The 17749-nt window shown below is 37.0% G+C and overlaps 1 protein-coding gene and 1 pseudogene across 1 annotated transcript; one reads left to right on the top strand and one right to left on the bottom strand.

Annotated features, from left to right (window-relative positions):
- LOC121827776 (U6atac minor spliceosomal RNA) lies at positions 1–100 on the top strand (annotated as a pseudogene).
- A 12807-nt stretch (positions 101–12907) lies between these two features.
- On the bottom strand, positions 12908–13923 carry Or13d1 (olfactory receptor family 13 subfamily D member 1). The gene has a single exon (XM_006995101.4). The coding sequence runs from the start codon at positions 13921–13923 to the stop codon at positions 12985–12987; it is 939 nt and encodes a 312-aa protein (XP_006995163.1). The 3' UTR covers positions 12908–12984.
- Positions 13924–17749: the final 3826 nt, after the last annotated feature.

Genomic DNA, 17749 nt, shown 5'->3' with positions numbered 1-17749 from the left:
GTGTTTTATGCAAGGAGAGAAAAACAGCACTCCCCTCGACAAAGAAGGGCCTAACAACAGGGCCTGTGGTTAAGGCAGTGCCATGTGATGACTGTTTTTTATTTTTTTTATTTTTTTTTATTTTTTGATTTTTCAAGACAGGGTTTCTCTGTGTAGCTTTGCACCTTTCCTGGGACTCACTTGGTAGCCCAGGCTGGCCTCGAACTCACAGAGATCCGCCTGGCTCTGCCTCCCGAGTGCTGGGATTAAAGGCGTGCGCCACCACCGCCCGGCGTGATGACTGTTTTTAAACTCTTGTTTCTATTTCCTAGTTTCCCTAACTTTGGAGACTACATCAGTGTAATGAGTCTTTCTCCATCCCACCAACCAGGTCTCAAATAAGACTTCTTATTAATCATGAAAGCTTGCCTATAGCTTGGACGTTTTCCTAACTAGCTCTTATAACTAACCTATTTATATTAATCTACATTCCATCATGTGGCATTACCTCTCTTCAATCTTGCAACTCCTGTTTCCTCTTCATGTCCCTGGCATCTCCTTTATGCCTAGATTCCTCCTCCTCTTCTTTTCTCTCCCCAGAAATCCCACCCATATCTCCTGCCTAGCTATTGGCCATTCAGTTTTTTATTACACCAATCAAAACAAATGCATCTTCACACTGTGTACAATATCCCACAACATTTTCCCCTTTTTTGGTCAAAATAAAAAGGAAAGGTTTTAACTATATTATAGTAAAACTATATACAATAAGACAATTACCAAGTAAGAATTATATTCACAATGTTTAGTCCATATGTATTTGTCAAATTCGGATAAAGTATTATCTATCCTATCTTAGTGAGTCCAAAGTTTTATACCTAAAACATTTTATATTATAACTTGTATTACCATCCTAAAAATATCTTTTTAGAAATAAAAACATCTTATTAGAAGAGCAACTTAAGCTTTCATGTTTCTCAACCTTATAAACTTTGTCTCTTAAGGAATTTTTTTTCTTGAATTTGGTAATAAGGAAAACTGTATACTATTTAATCTTCAATCCCCATCAGAAACCCAAGAAGGATAAAATATTACTTGAGTAAACAGGAAGCACAGAGCAAGCAATTTCCAAAATTATAGAAATGACACAAACAGCTGGCTGCCTGGACAGTCACCGGAGGTTCCTCTGCAATGTTGGGGCAGCTGTCTTCAGTGTTCAGGCTTAGAATATCTGACAGGCATTTTTGCGAAGCATGAAATTTTTGAAGGACTCTCCTACTTTGTCTTGGCAATGTTTGGCAGTCACTTTCTTTTGTGTTCTGCTTGTCCAATTTGGACAGCATTCTGTCAGCAGTTGAGACAAGGGCAGTTTCTTGCCCAGTGTCTAACTTTGCCACAATAAAAGCAAACTCCTCATGGAGGTTCTTCGATGCCCATCATCCCTTTTTTGAAGTAAATTGGTGCTGGAAGAACAGACATGTCTCACTGTCATAAAAAGCCTTAGGTTATTAAAACATCTTAAATGCCATATTCTGTAGGTTTCTGAAGTGTTTGAAGACCATCTTTCTATAGAAAATATATCTGTTTGACCTTGAAAACATACCTAACATGGCCACAAATTTGATTGTTGGCCGACTAACTACTAACCTGCATTTCTTAATTATCCTGAATAGTTTGTAACAAAAAACTTTCAAGGACTAGAAATTTACATTACGCTGCTAAATGAGCTGCATAGATACAATACCTTAAATAAGAAAAGAAACATATGTATAGTATAACAAAATAACTTTAATTTTGTATCAATATACAAAAATTCATACCAATGTAAAGTATTTGAGATTAATGGCTTCCTTTTAGTTTAAAGTAGATTCAATAATCTACCCTTTTACCCTATCATTTCTATATCCTTTTTTTCTTTTCAGAAAGAGGTCCTTGAATCTAACTTTTGTGTAGTTTTCTCCCTTACCATGACCAGTAACAATATGCAATCAACCCCACTAAATTATGATAAACACCCATAATCCATTAAATGATCAAAAACATTCACACTACCTCTTGGGAATGTGGTTATCATGTTCTCTAGACTTCTTCCTGTTGTCTGGGGGTGATGGCATCTTTAGGGGACACTGAGAAAATTTAGATAATGATCAAGTTTTGGGGGAAATAGCAATATTATTTTTTGTCTAGTCTCTGTGTGATGGGAAAGTATAGAGCTTATCTGATGTCTTGGCTGGACAGTCTGTGAGACTGCACCGTTTTAGCTAGCAACTTTGAAGTTGTTCTGAATACAGAATTTTGAGGAAACTGTAAGAAAGGAATTTTGAGAGGCTGAATCACCTGGGCTACTTGTCTTTAATGACATCTGGTCCTTTTTTTCTTAAGACACATAAACTTTTAAAGGTAACACATATATCTGTATTAACACAAGTATGGAATGTACAGTGTGAAAAAGTCAGTTAAAGATGATTTTTTTTTTGTTTTATGTTTTAGAAGGTAAAACCATATGTTAACTTTATAACTTTATACAGTTTGGACTGTATAACCAAGCCTCTGTCCATGCCATATGGAAGGATGGAATGTAATAATAAGTCATGAGGACTCTGTAGCCAACAAGATTTATCATGTTTCATCCAGTCATAGAGTTGTTACTGTAGTAGAGGGATCAGCATATACATCACCTTACCTGTAGTATTTATTGATTTCTTTTTTTATGTCTGTAGCCAAGATTTTCAGGAGATCTCCCTCAATCAAATCTGATCTTTATTAATTTTGAAGAGAACTATAACTTTTTGTTTCCTGTGAAAACAAACCTCTCCCCTAATGCAACATATTTCCGACTTCCATTTTGAAGTTAAGACATTCTTAAAATACACAGGTTGGTTTAATTTAGCAGTTTCCAAAATCCAAATGCCTCTCAGCAGCATTTATTGTTTTTCATAAATTAGCATTTAAACAATTCAAAGCCAACAAAGCACCATACAGGATCTGGACACCCTGTGTATTTCCCATCTTGACATGGTTTATTCTTTTTATATTACTTTATTCTTTCTTCAAATACTTTATTATTTTAAACTATTTTTCTATGACTGTATGTACCCATTTTGTTTTCTGTCTTTAGCACATGTTTAAACGTACTATATCTGTTCAGAGGATTTCTCAATCTAGACCTGACTTTATTAAGCACCTGCAGCCATGCACTTGCAGTGGTCTCTGCTATGTGAGCCAAACCTTAAACTGCCATGTCAGCCACCACACATCTCAGTTTAGTGTATGACACTGGCACATGGCACTGGCAGTTGGCTCCAGGCCTCAGGCAGTGACCATTAGCTGACTCTGTATGCTGAGTACCAGCCCATCTGAGAGACTGCAAGACTAGGAAGCCATGTCTGGCTCCTTGTCCAGAACTTTTTTTTTTTTTTTAGCTTTCTCAGGTCCTATGTTTGGATATTTAAGCCTCTACATTGGATGTCGTATATAGTAGATTTTTCTTTGGGCTGCCAGCTCACAAATAATGACACAGAGACTTGTTATTAAGTGTGAAAGATTGGCCAATAGCTTAGGCTTGTTCCAAACTAGCTCTTATAACTTAAATCAACCCATTTATATTAATCTACATTCTATCACTTGTTGTTACCTCCCTTCCATTTTGTATCTCCTGTTTCCTCTCCATGTCTTCTGGCTTCTCCCATGTGCCTAGATTCTTCTTCCTCTTCCTTTCTCTCCCTGGAAATCCTGCCTCTACCTCCTGCCTAGCTGTTGACCATTCATCTTTTTATTATACCAGTCACAACAAGAGATATTCACATAGAGTACAAATATTTCATAACATGTCAATGCCATTCCTATTTGATACCTTTTTTGTTGTTGTTGGAATCAATTGTCACTGAGTCTGATTTTTGAAAGAGGCATATCCATGCTACTAGAGCCTTCTCTAATACTACCCTACTTGACAGGTTAATCCTCATATCTATGTAGCTTCCCTTCTCATTTAAAAGAGGTTTCACAATTTCTACTTTATATTCTTAAATGTTTTAATAGTACCTAACTCATGTTCCTAAACTAACTCCCTCTTTCCTCTTTCACTCTTAGGGAGTGTCCCCAATATTGTTTCACACAGCGGGACCATCACACTCTATTTGCTTATTTGGTACATAGTGTCCTATATTCCGGGTTTTTGGTGTTGCTTTCTTACTCATATTCATGTTCCTTTGTAATGATGATGTTTAAATGTTACTAATTAAAACAAAAACAGCCAACAAGAATCTCAAAGAAATGGACTCACTGAAGGGAACAAAGAAAATAATTTAGAGCGGGCTGGTTTGTTTCCATCATTTTCTTGTAACCTGTGTATGCCTGTCTTGTGGCTTACTCCTTCCTCTCTCATTCTGCAGTACTTCCATACATTTATTCTATAGATGATGCTTTGGAGAGGAACTTCACCAACAGCTTCTCACTGTGGAATCACTGCATCAACATTGTGTTTTTCTGTTCATAGTATCCATTCAGTGAAGGGAGTTCAGTCTCTACCAGAGAAATAAATAATAAAAATCTGGATTCTAATGCATTTTGGGCTTTTTGTATAAGTGAAAATACTATTTGTGTCATGTTTTGAACTCTCTTAGCAGTATATTTTTCCATATAAATGTTTTTAAATTAAATTTTTAGGGTTTTTTCTCATGTTTTGTTATGCCCTCCTTGCCTTATATAAGGTACACATTTCCTTTCCCTGTGTTTGGAGTATTCATTTATATTTTCCTTTGGCTGATTGTAGTTCCCTCTTAGGTTACATACTATTTCACTTAGCATATGAACTGCCATATATCCCAGGATACTTCTGTTCTCTGTAGTCTAAGGTATTTATAATACCTGTTTCTGTTTCTTTAGGAAAGAAAGCAAGCCTATTTATTTATTTATTGAATCATGAGTTACATTGTTAGGCATGCCATTCTTTTTTTAAATTGAAAATAGATTCTTTTCTCATATAATATATCCTGACTATAGTTTGCCCTCTTACAGTCTCTGTAAGCTCATATGTGACTGGCTTAGTTGATTCAGAGGGCCTTCTTCTCCTGGTGTCCTCCATCCCCTCTGGCTCTTACAGTCTTTCTGCCTTCTTAGGAAACAATATTTTAGTGTCAAAGAACCAACATAATTCAGACTACTTTCTGCAGTCATGATGCAGCAGCCTATAAATCCATATTAAAAAGAACAAGTCCAAAATTTAGTTTAAACATGGAATCTTAAAAAAATGCAGTGCTACCCACTACAAAAATACTTCTAAACAGTTCTCAGATTACAAATATCACAATGAAAAAGTCAAAATATTCATAAACTAAGGATAACATATTTGCTATCAAAAGGAATAATGTATAAAGGAATTTTATGGTTCAATACATATACTGAGAAATAAACACTGTCAATACACAGGGATCTCAAGGAGCTAGAAAAAGAAAAGAAATCTAATGACATTTAGGGACAAAGTATGATATTTTATAAGGCAACTACAACATAAGTACACAAGTAATTAAAAATGGACAAAGAACTAAATAGGAGTAACCCTCCAAAGAGGTCCTGTAGATGGCCTTTCCTGTGACTCCTCAGTCTTATCAACATTGTCTACTATTTGAGCACAAATTCATTTTAATATAAAGTTGTTTTCATCTACTTGTCTGATTGGTAGTAATTTCATTTGTTACTGTCTCTGACATGCATTTTTTCTCTTTCAAAATGCCTTGAATTTTAAAACTTTTGTTTAGAAACATAAAATTTAAACTGAGTAGGTACATGGCTAGTAATAGCAGTGTTAGTTGTATTAAGTGAAATTTTGTAACTTTATAAATACATAATGGTAATGAAGCTTCCAGATTAATACTTATAATCATCTGAATCATTGTTATAACACAGCTGCTATGCAGTTATGTTGTTTTCAACCAATAGTAACTGACATTTATTTTGCCCTTCATCTGATGTGAGAAGGTACAGGGAGGAACCAACTCTGATAATTTATAGATTGCTTGGTTTAAACTTTAACTTAATGTTTATTAAGTTTCCATATCAGAAAGGCTCTGGGGAAATGTGTGTGATTATGAAACTTCATTGTTTTAATAATAGCAGCATTATACAATATATAGGTAATTGTGTAGATATATAGGTGTTATGAATACCTTCCTGGCTTTAATTATATTAGTTGTTGAGTAAAAATTGTAAGAAAAACCATCTCTTCTTTGTTTGCTAAGGTTCACACAGCCTAACATGCCTGAGAAAATAGTATTCTTATTAGAAAAAGCTAAAACCACAAGGAAGAATGTTGAACACAGGGCATCGTGCCAACTTGATTCTGATAAACCTGATGTATTTCTTCTCTTTCTTTTTATTCCCCTGTACTAATCCCCTGGGAATAACAAGTAAAACTCTGTCAAGGCTGTGCATAGTAAATTAAGTTTCACAGGGACCATTAAACTTTATTTTTAATTTCTCACTTGCAAGAGTTGTAAGTACCTATTAAGTTTTGCTTTTAAAATAACAGAACTTTTTTTTAAGGTGAGAGAACTTGCTATAAAGTTTTCACAGGAACTATTAAATTTATTTTAAGATTTTTCTCTTGTAAGAGTTGTAAATAGCCTAATTAAAAAGTTTTGACTGTTGAAAAATAGTTGAAACTTTTTCCCAAGTTAAGTTTAAGAAGATTTGTAGTCTGCTGCAGAGTGAAGCTTCTCTGCTGATAGCTGAGCAAGACAGTGATCTATGGGTATAGCAGAATGTCCTTAGGAGTCATTTTATTGCTGTGTGTGTTCCTTTAGCAGACAGGTAGTATTTGGTTTTCCCCTAGGTCCATGGCCTATCTAGTCTCAGGATCTTGGCCAGCCAAGCAGTATGGTTTCCATCTCATGGAGTGGGCTTTAGCTCAAGTCAGATATTGGTTGGTTACTCCCACAAACTTTGTGGTACTATTGCACCAGCATATCTTGCTGGCAGGTCACCATTGTAGATTGAAGGGTTTGTAACTGGGGTGGTGTTTACCTTTCTCCTTTGATAGTATTCAAAATACCATGAACACTAGTCTGTAAGGGTGAAGGCTCCAGATAGGCACCAGCTCAACTTTTCTGTGTTCAATGAGTTGTGTAGGTGCTGTCTTCAGCAGTGGGATCTTACCATCAGTTTGTAGAGAGCCACCAATAACCTTGGCAATATCCTAGCTTGTTTAGGGCTTCCCATGGGATTCCTTTGACCAAGAATTTGATTAGTTGTGACCCATTCTCAGTACTGGAAGCTTCCTTTGGTGACAGTTGGGGCTCTCTCTCCCCTGTTACTTAGTGATTTCATTTAGATCAGCTTTGTATTTGTGTATCTTTTAGGAATCTTCTTCTGTATTGGGTTTCCATACCATTTTTCAAAGGACCTTTAGTTTTATCTGTCCCTCACCATGTTTCCTCCCTAGTTCCTCCTTCCCCACTCCTATTTTATCCTCCCATTCCAGTCCTTCCCTTTCCCATCTATAACTACTTTATTTCCCCTTCCTAGGGAGATGTGAACTCACAGAGATCCATAGCCAGACAATATCCAGAGAGGGGGAGACCTTGGAACATTCATCCCTAAAAAGGATTTCTTCATCAAATCTACCCCCCGAAGTTCAGGAAACTCTGAGGAAGAAGAGGCAGAAAGAGTGTAAGAACCAGAGGGGACTGAGGATTCCAAGGAATCAAAGCCTTCTAAATACAGCACATATGAATTCATAGAGTTACTGGCAGAATTCATAGGGCCTGTGTGGATCTGCATCCGATGGGTCCTACAGCTAAAAGGAAAGTGGACACATGCCCCATCCCTAATCTAGAATACCCAATAGGCAGTCACTTGCAAGTGAAAAATTTTTTTTTCTCCAAGGGAGTCTCACTGGGGAAAAACTATTCTTAAGGGTAGGCTGCATGCCTAGCAGTTGATGGCCAACACAATGAACTCAATAGCATCTTTGGAAGTTCTTTGTTTCCCAATGTTAGGGCATTTTTTTTTTTTTACATTACAGGTCTATGTGTATATATTATGGCTTTTGGTTTTGTGTTTTTGTGGGATTCTTGTGGGTGTGAATGTATGTGTATCAGCTTATAATATGCATTTCATGTGCTTTTTCTTTGGCTCTTTTTCTTGCTTAGTTGTTATATCCTATTCTAATTTGCTTTTGCTTTACTTTATTTTATTCTTTAGATGCCTTTTTTTCTAAGGAGATACAGAAAGGGTGTGGATCTGGGTGCAAGAGGAGGTGAGGAAGAGTAGGGGGAGGGGAAAGTAATCAAAACATTGTATGAAAAAAATCTATTTTCAATAAAAGAAAAAAATAAGATTTATAATTATATCATTTAGGATTCAATTTCTACCTTTCACTCAGTCAGAGATAAATTCTTGTAAGGACCGTATACCTCACAAATTTTATATATTTCTTCAATAAAATCACATGCATTCTAAAACTTTCACAAATAAGGGGAGCAGAGAAAAGATAATGCTGAGCATCATGTACCTGCCATCCAGGTTCTGACTTTCATATTTTACTATATTTATTTAGAGTGGATGAGTCTGTTCTCTGTTCCTCCTTTATGTGTGAGTCATGTTTTGGATGTATTTTAAAGGAAGCTGTAGATGTCATTACCTTTTTTTCTCATAAGTACTTCATTGTGTCATTCATTACAGTTAAATATTTATAGTTTTCATTTCAATTAGAAATTTACAGGGAAGTGGATATGATCCACCAGCCCTGACCAATAAGGAATCTCCAATTGACAACTGCTTGCAAAGAAAAAATTAATTTTCTTCAATGGAGTTTCACTGAATATATAAACCACACTTAAGGATAGGCTCCATACCCAGCAGTTGATGGCCAACACAGAATCAACTCAATGGTGTTTTGTAGGTTTTTTTTGTTTTTGTTTTTTTGTGTGTAATATTGATTTGTTTGGATATTTTTATCTTACTAGTCTTATGCTTGCATATTATGGATTTTGATTTTGTGTTTTTAGGGTTGTTTGTTTGTGTGTATGTATGTATGTATGTATGTATGTATGTATGTGTATGTATCATTGTTAAGTTGCAGGTTCAGTAAGCTAGTTCAGGGATTATATCTGTATATAACTAGGCTGGGTAGGCTCTGTCTATCTGTTAGAATCTTCCAATGTCCAGAATGAAGAAAACCATATATACAATGAGGGAATATCATTTTAACTCATGATATTGCTAGTAGTTGCATGTATTACATATATTACAGTGACACTCTGCACACTTAAAAAATAAATTTTCTTAAAAGACAAATATGGGCCAACAGGATGGCTTAGTGAGTACAGATGCTTGCCACCAACACTGATGGCTTGAGTTCCAAACCTAGGAAGGAGAGAACTGACTAATGAAAATTATCTCCTGACCACCACACCTGTGCGCGCGTGCGCGCGCACACACACACACACACACACACACACACACACACACACACACACAAATAAGTGTAATAAAATTATTTCTTAAAAAACAAATAGACCATATAAAAAAGTAAAATAGTGATTCAATGAATCATCTGATAGAAGTCCACTTTGTTATAATCGGTAGGGGTTCCAAAGCCCAATAATTCACAGCTCTTCCCCCACTGAACTTTCAATAAACCAACAGCTGTGTGTGTAGTCAAAGAGAACACGATCTTTGCACAGTAAGTACTTCAGCTTAACTACATAGCTGTAGAGTTTAAGTGGAGGGAATCAAGGGAAGATGATGAGAACTCAGAGGAGACACTTGGAGAGGCGTGGAGAGTTTGTAGAGACAGGCCAGAGTGAAGGAGTTTTAGAATGACAGCTGTCAGGATTGCTCAGGCAATGGAAAAACCTTATTTTCTTCAGTACAAGAAAGTCAGTCACATGTCAGTTCATCCACTCATCTAGCACACACTGTAGCTGGTTTCTTTTCATTCTTTATTCTTTGGGGGTTCAGCCACCTAGATCTCAAATAAATACAAGGAGACTTATTCTTACTTATGAATGCCCAGCCCTAGCTTGGCTTGTGCCTAGCCAGATTTTCTTTACTTAAATTGTACCACCTACCTTTTGCCTCTGGCCTTTTACCTTTCTCTCTTCTGTGTGTCTTTCTTTATTTCTTACTCTGTTGCTGGCTAAGTGGCTATGTGGTTGGCCCCTGACATCCTCCTCTTCTTTTCTCACTCCTCCCTCCCCTCTTCCTTTTATTATTTCTGCCTGCCAGTCCTCTTATTTATTTCTCTTGCCTAGCTATTGGCTGTTCATTTCTTTATTAGACCAGTCAGGTATTTTAGACAGGCACAGTAACACAGCTTCACAGAGTTAAACAAATGCAACATAAAGGAATGCAACACATCTTTGCATCATTAAAAAAAATATTCCACAGCATAAATGAATGTAACATCTTAAACTAATATTCCACAACAACACACTTTTTTTTTTTAATGGGAGAAAGGGTTTATTTTGGCTCACAGTTCTAGGGTATAACCCACCATGGGAAATCATGGCAATAGCAGCTTACAGCAGCTAGTTACCATTGTCCTCAGTCAGAAAGATGAATGCTCATTCTCAGCTCACTTTCTCCTTTTGATGCAGCCCAGAGATACTACCACTGTTCAAGACAATCCCCTAAAGCATTTGTGGAGGCTCTTATCTCCCAGGTGATTTCCCTCTCTCTGGATACTGATTATTTTGTTCTTGTTTATTTTTGTGACAGGTAGTGCAGGGTGACATTGAAGTTAAGATTTGCTTTGACAAATAATATTGGAGGGCAAAAATTTCTTGTGCATGTGAATGAGGTGTGTGCATATTTGGTGTATGTGCATGCGTGTGCATTCTCCTGTGCACACGTGTAGGCCACAGGAGGACATGAGGCATCTTGCTCTCTCTCTTTTTTTCCATCTTAGTAATTTGAGATAGGGTATCTCATGGAACCTGGAACTAGGCTGGAAGCTAGCAAGGTCCACTAATCACTTGTCTCCACAGCACTGGGATTATAGGCTCCTGTGAGGCCATGTCTGGCTTTTTAAATGAGTGTTGGCATCGGAACTCCGGTCCATGTGTATTCATGTGGCAAGCACTCTCTTCCACTGAGCTGTCTCTAGCTCTTAGGGAAAAAAAAATGCTTACCTTGAGAGTTTTCACAGCCCTTCTTCCATAACAGGCCCAGATTTCTCAACTTCTTTAAAACCCATCTTTCTCTAAATTCATTGCCTTTGCAGGATAGCTTATTTTGCATGAAAAAGATTACCATGATTAAGGAAGGAGCAGAGGAGAGGTTGAAAACTGTAGGATGATTGGGCAATATGAAATGTTGGAAAGATGTTTTAAAGCAGCTGTGAACTAAAATGCAATAGGGCTTTTATAAGTACTGCTGTGGTATAGCAGTTTTAAAGAAACTCAAGTAGGGATGTTAAAAGTGTTTTTGTTTGATTCCAATCATGGTTCTTTCTTTGGTAAGAAGGAACCATGTTAATGCTGGTTTTGTCAGGGTTGTGATGTACTCATAACAAGAGGGAGACAATGGGCTGTGTTCTTTCTTTATTTGGCTTTGTATTATATGAGCACAAATTCTAAGTGTACAGCATGATGCACTTTTCTAACACAGCATACCACTCAAGTTTGTAGACTGACTTTTAAAATACATCACATCAGTCAAGGTGTTTGTAAATTGGCTTTCAATATTTTAAAATGCTTGCTGGTGAGGAAAAGCCAAAATGAAAACTAGATTCCAGGAAAATATAAATATCCGTCAGCAAGTTTTGGGGAGGTGAGTGGACTACTTACATGTATGTGCATGGTCAATGGAGATCAGATTATTACGCTGAAGTTATTGAAGGAAATGTGGGCTGGTGAGGTGGCTCAGCAGGTAAACTTACTTGCTACCAAGACTGATGGCCTGAATTTGATCCCTAGCACCCACATGGTGGGAAAGAGAGAACTGACTCCTACAAGTTGTTTTCTGACCTCTACACTTGCTTTGTGGCATGCAAGTACACACATACAGAATGAATAAATAAATGTGTTTTTAAAAACCCATGGATGCTGGAATCTTGGGACTAATTTAAATCTTTTAACTTTTTCCTCAAAAATAAGAATGGGGAAAGATAGGAACAAGGAGTTGGCAAGGGGATATTTAGTCAGGAATATACGATTGTAAACAGCAAGAATCCAATTAAGAATTGGGTAGATTATTGGCTCATAACCAAAAGAATAATTGTGAATTTTTCTTTAGCCATAGCTGGATCAAGGAGTTAAAGTAACAGCACCAGATGCCTTCTCTTTCCCTCAAACACGTTCCCTTGCCTTTCACTTAGGCCTCTTCTGGGTTCTGGTAGAGAACTGGCCTCAGATTCTGTTTCTTCACCAACCTTAGCAGGAAGAATGCTGCTTTCTCAACCTGAAGCAGCATTTGGGACTGAGTGTGATCTGCCTGATGTAGCTGACTTGCTGTGTGGAATGGACTCACTAGAGTAGAGACACTCACTGAATTGGCTAGGCCTATGCTCAGTGCTTACCGCTATTTCCAGAAGGTGAGGCCAGCCTTTCCCAACACCACATGGGCTCAAAGGAAAATCTAGTAAGTTGTAAGAAGAAAGGATATTTTCTTTTACCATTAGAGGGGATTCTAGACCATAAAATAATGGGTGTTGAGTTAAAAAGTGAATGAAAAGGAGACTTAAAAAAAGAAGTAGATGATGGATGAAGGGAAACACAGGAAAGAAATGGCACAGAGAAAAGGAAGACAAAAATGAGAGAAAAAAGAAATAGAGGATGAAATGGAGATAGAAGAAATGAGAAAGATTGAGTTATTGAAAAACTACAAGGGCTTGGTGAGAAGAGCTGCATACAGCTAGAGAGTCTGCAAATGCTATACTATTCAGAAGGTTTACTTGACATATGTCAAAAAGAATGAGAGTTTCATCCTTGGCCTTTCAAGCAGACTTTAAAAACACAGCATCTTATTTGATCCCAGGCTGAGTATCATATGCCTCAAGGCGTTTCATATTTTCTGTAGATACAAATGTTTACTCAAAATTTTCTTCACAGCTTCTTTTACCTCCTTATTCCTCAAGCTGTAGATGATGGGGTTTAGCATTGGCGTCACCACTCCATAAGACAGTCCAATGATTTCATCAGATGCTTTGGTGAGCTTTGACTTGGGTTTCATATACATAAAAAGGGCCGAACCATAGAATAAGATGACCACAGTTAGGTGGGCGGAACAGGTAGAAAAGGCTTTCTTTCTTCCTTCAGCAGAGTTAATTCTCAGGATGGAAGAAAGGATAAAAATATAGGATACAAAAATTAACAGCAGAGGAATAATCAACAAAGCAATACTGGCCACAGTCATAATAAGCACATTCATGGTGATATCTGAGCATACGAGTTTAAGAAGAGCCAGGATCTCACAGGTAAGGTGATCAATGACATTATTACCACAGAAAGGTAACACCATTGTCAAGACTGTTTGCACTAGAGAGTTCAGACAGCCTATGACCCAGGACCACACAGCCATGTGCACATATAACACCTTGTTCATGATTATAGGGTACCTCAATGGATTGCAAATGGCTGCATACCTATCATAGGCCATCACAGCCAGGAGGACACATTCTGTGGAGCCCAAGCCAAGAGAGATAACCATTTGCAGAGCACACCCAAGGAAGGAGATGGACTTTCTCTCTGACATAAACATGATAAGCATTTGAGGAATGGATGAAGATGTGTAACAGATGTCCAAAAAAGAGAGGTTCCCGAGAAAGAAGTACATGGGGGTGTGGAGTCGGGAGTCCAGGACACTAATGATAATGAGGAGACTGTTTCCCAGAAGGATTATCAAGTACATGATGAGACAGAGCACAAAGAGGAAAAGCTGGAGTTCTGGATACTGGGAAAGCCCCACAAGAAAGAATTCCGTCACTGCAGAATAATTTCCCATCTTCACATACTTACCTCACCTATAGAATTCATACAAGGATGTGACTCAAGGAAACCTAGGATTTTGATAGAGATTCATAGGTAACTTTCAAATCCATTATCTTCTTTTTCTTAGAAAAGTTCCTAGAATCAGCAATGGCAGAGTTATTATATTTTCCACTAATAATGAAAGAGTCAAAGATAGGTAATATTGCTTAGCATCAAATGGCAGCAGAGATATATAATTGTGCCAGGAAGTGAATGTAATCTCAATTTCAAGTGTGGCCACATAAGTATTTTATTAATGAATATTTTGAAATAAAGCTATATCCTTTTTTTTTTTTTTGAGACAGTTTTTTTTTTTTTGAGACAGTAGTCTTGGCTGTCCTTGAACTTGCTCTGTAGACCAGGCTGACCTCAAACTCCATCTGCCTCTGCCTCCCAAGTGCTGGATTTAAGGCATGTGCCTCCATGACCAATTAAGTTGTGTCCTATTAAAGCTGTGTTTAAAAGTATTATACCTTGCCACCAATTTAGACTATAACCCATTTAAATCACTTCACTTTTTAGAGTTGCAACTAGCTAGGCTAATGTCAGCTAAAGAAATGAGTGAAGCAAGAATGTTTTGGTAGTTTCTTTTGTGTATTAAATTAGATGGAATCTACTTGATGACATAGTACGGAGTTGCAATATGTCATTATAAATGAATATAGTATAATAAAATACATATTAAAACAATTTAAATATATGTTCATATTTAATAAATTATATTTTTAAGTCTAGTTGACTAAGAAGGAAAAATTGATTTAACTAAAAAATTTTAGAGGGCCTATATGTGGTGGTACACACATTTAATCTTAGCACTTTGTAGTCAGAGGTGGTTGATTTCTGTGAGTTTGAGGCCTGCCTGGCATACATATCAATTTCCAAACCAGTCAGGGCTACATAGTGAGACCCTGTCTCAAAAAATTCTTATTTTAGAAATTAGGGATTAAAGTTATAACAGGAGTATTTTTCTTAGAACATCTAAACAGTGAGGAGTCTGGGAACCATGAAGTTGGTTCTCAGGAACTTCCAAGCACTGTGTACAGTTTTGCTCAGCCTGGAATTCTCTCTCCTTTAATTGAAATCACCAAGAATTACATTTTTTCCTTTTACAACTTTTCAGTTACCTCAAATTCTCTATTTTTCTCTTCCATTTATTTCCTAGATACACATTTTTTGCTTTGCCAGATAAGTCAAAATAGCTTTATAAGTACTTAATATATATATTTCATTTCAATTTTTATATTTTGTGCTTTAAATGACATCCCAAAATATTCCATAGTAGTTTTGTTTTGGTCTATGAGGCTTTTGTGTGTGATGAAACTAATAGCTAATTTTGAGCACTTTGTTGTAACCTAATTACACTTTCACAAGCTCATTGAATGCCTTAACTCATTAAGTCCAGCTATAGAGTCAGCCGTCTGAGCCAGCAGACCAGACCGTCTCTCACATACTCCTATACTAATTCTCAGCAAGAGACAATTATTAGGAAGAAGTTTCTTCTTGCTGTGTTAAACTTAATAGCAAGCTCCACTTGTTTTACTATTAATTATAAGTGTGATATAGAAGAAAACTCTGAAGGCTAGATTATAGCCTCCTTCTGTAACAGTTTCGCAGTTATTGGAATTAGTATCATCAAGGACAATGATGTGAGAATCCTCCCTATCTCATTTGCCTCTATCAACCATGTACCTGGAATCCTACAGCCTCAGTTTTTACTCTGCAAATCAATATACACTTTAGAGTCTTAAGTGCCTTGTTCTTGCTTTTTCTTCCATTTCCATGTGGCTTATCTTTCTGTTCTGTTCTGTTTACTTATAGTTGTAGCCCTACATCATTAAAACTCAACCTTGTTCCATCTCCCCCATATTCATTTTCTTGGGTGTCTAAACGTGATTACAGACTAATTATAGAAAGGATTGTCCCTGTCACATGTCTTCACTATCACAGCTTCTGTTTTCTGGGCTGTGGCAGAATGGAGGTTTTTCTTCTTCATCTGATCATATCCTTACCCCATATTACACATTTTTCTTTGGCTGCCTTGTATCCAAAGAGCTCAAAGACCTGGATGGAGGGCTTCCTGCATGGCTGATTGAAGGCTAGGGCACTCTTCTTTTCTTAGATGGAGCAGGACAGGACAAATGTTTCCTCTCCATTTCCTTTCCACATCAGTTGTCTTTCTCCTGAGAATATCACCTGGACAGTGGTTCTGGCAAAGGTTAAAACAGAAATGATGGCAACCATGTCTTATCACATTAGGAAATACTCTTTTCTCCCTGTATGTAACTTTGCTATCTAGATGCATTGGCCACAAGGACTGACTCCCATAAAGGAACGAGTCCAGGCTGACTTTTTGATTTTTGGAATATAGTTGTGAAGTAAGACGAGAAAAGGGAAAAAAAAAGGAGAATAAAGAAAGACTGAATACTTACAATTTAAAGAAAGTGTGTGAACAGAGCATGCGTATCATGGCAGTGGGGCTGTTGAGGAGAAAAGGATGAAGGGGCCGTGGCATCTTTTCTCTGTTCAAAAATGGATGCAGGCAAGGCAAGCTATTATTTTCAGGTAAAGGATGAGCCAGAGAAATGAAAATCAGCAATCTCACAGAACACACTAAAAATTTACCCCAAGCACACAAAAGCCCATTTTGGTTCCTCACTGGCCTCCCCTCCTCCCACTTCTGCAATTTCACTCTGCTGTGATGGAGCCAAGGAAGGAGTTCATGGGTAGTGTTTTCCCCATCTAGTGATTTTCATCAGTTTCTCTAAATAGAAATAAAGTCTCTTTGTCTTTTGTTGTTGATGTTTTGTTTTTTCAAGACAGGGTTTCTCTGTGTAACAACTCTGCCTGTTCTGGAACTAGCTTTGTAGACCAGACTGATTTCCAATTCACAGAGATCTGCCTGCTTCTGTCTCCTGAGTACTGGAGTTAAAGGTGTGCACCACCACTGCCCAGCAGAGATAAAGTCTTAGAAATACATTGTATATGCTACATCATGCAACTCCAAGGCTGTCTTTAGCCCATGCACCAATCACACTTGTCTTACATCCCTTGAACTTAAAAACTCTGAAATCATGACTGTTATTCTTAGTACTTTGCAAAGACTGTATTTTGTCTTGTCTTTGTATTTTTAATTACTAACGTTTCTTTATGCACGTGCACATGCTTTTACTAAGATAGAAAACTTTCAGCTCAAGCTGCTTTTTAAGAGCATCTTCATCTCCCATTGTGAATGTGATGCCCTTGCTATGTGCTCTCTTACTCAACACAAACTATGCCACACACACTAGGATTCATAATAGGGTTCTACACAAACTATGTCACATACACTAGGATTCATAATAGGCTTGTGTTTGTCAGTATTTGACATTCAAAATGGACACAGGGTTCAAAATGCTTATGGTAGATATTTATACTTTTAAGAAAAAAGTAATTTATATGCTATGTACTATATATTCATATGAAAACATTATAGCTTATTAAACTAAAATAGCCTTTACCTAAATCTGTCAGAGCAGAGACAATTTAATTTGAAGATACACATACAAAGAATACAGGGGACATTAAACCATAGGTTAAAATGATGTCATTTATTTGTATTAATTCACAGAATTCCACATTTACTATTATATATGAAACAAACAGCTAAAACCCCCGAATGGATTGCTATCTAAGTAGGTATCAAAGATTATTTGGTGACCTACAACATCCTTTTTTGATGAAAACTTTTGGTAATCTTGATCTAGGAAGACAATCATTAAGATGTTCAAGATGACTTTTATCAAACTGCTAGTCACCAGAAT

The sequence above is a fragment of the Peromyscus maniculatus genome, chromosome 2 (genome assembly GCF_049852395.1).
Source record: "Peromyscus maniculatus bairdii isolate BWxNUB_F1_BW_parent chromosome 2, HU_Pman_BW_mat_3.1, whole genome shotgun sequence".
NCBI lineage: Eukaryota > Metazoa > Chordata > Mammalia > Rodentia > Cricetidae > Peromyscus > Peromyscus maniculatus.
This window is presented reverse-complemented; position numbering and strand designations above follow the sequence as displayed.

Excerpts from the sequence above, each read along its gene's own strand:
- Or13d1 (XM_006995101.4), bottom strand. The coding sequence starts at position 13,923 with ATGGGAAATTATTCTGCAGTGACGGAATTCTTTCTTGTGGGGCTTTCC.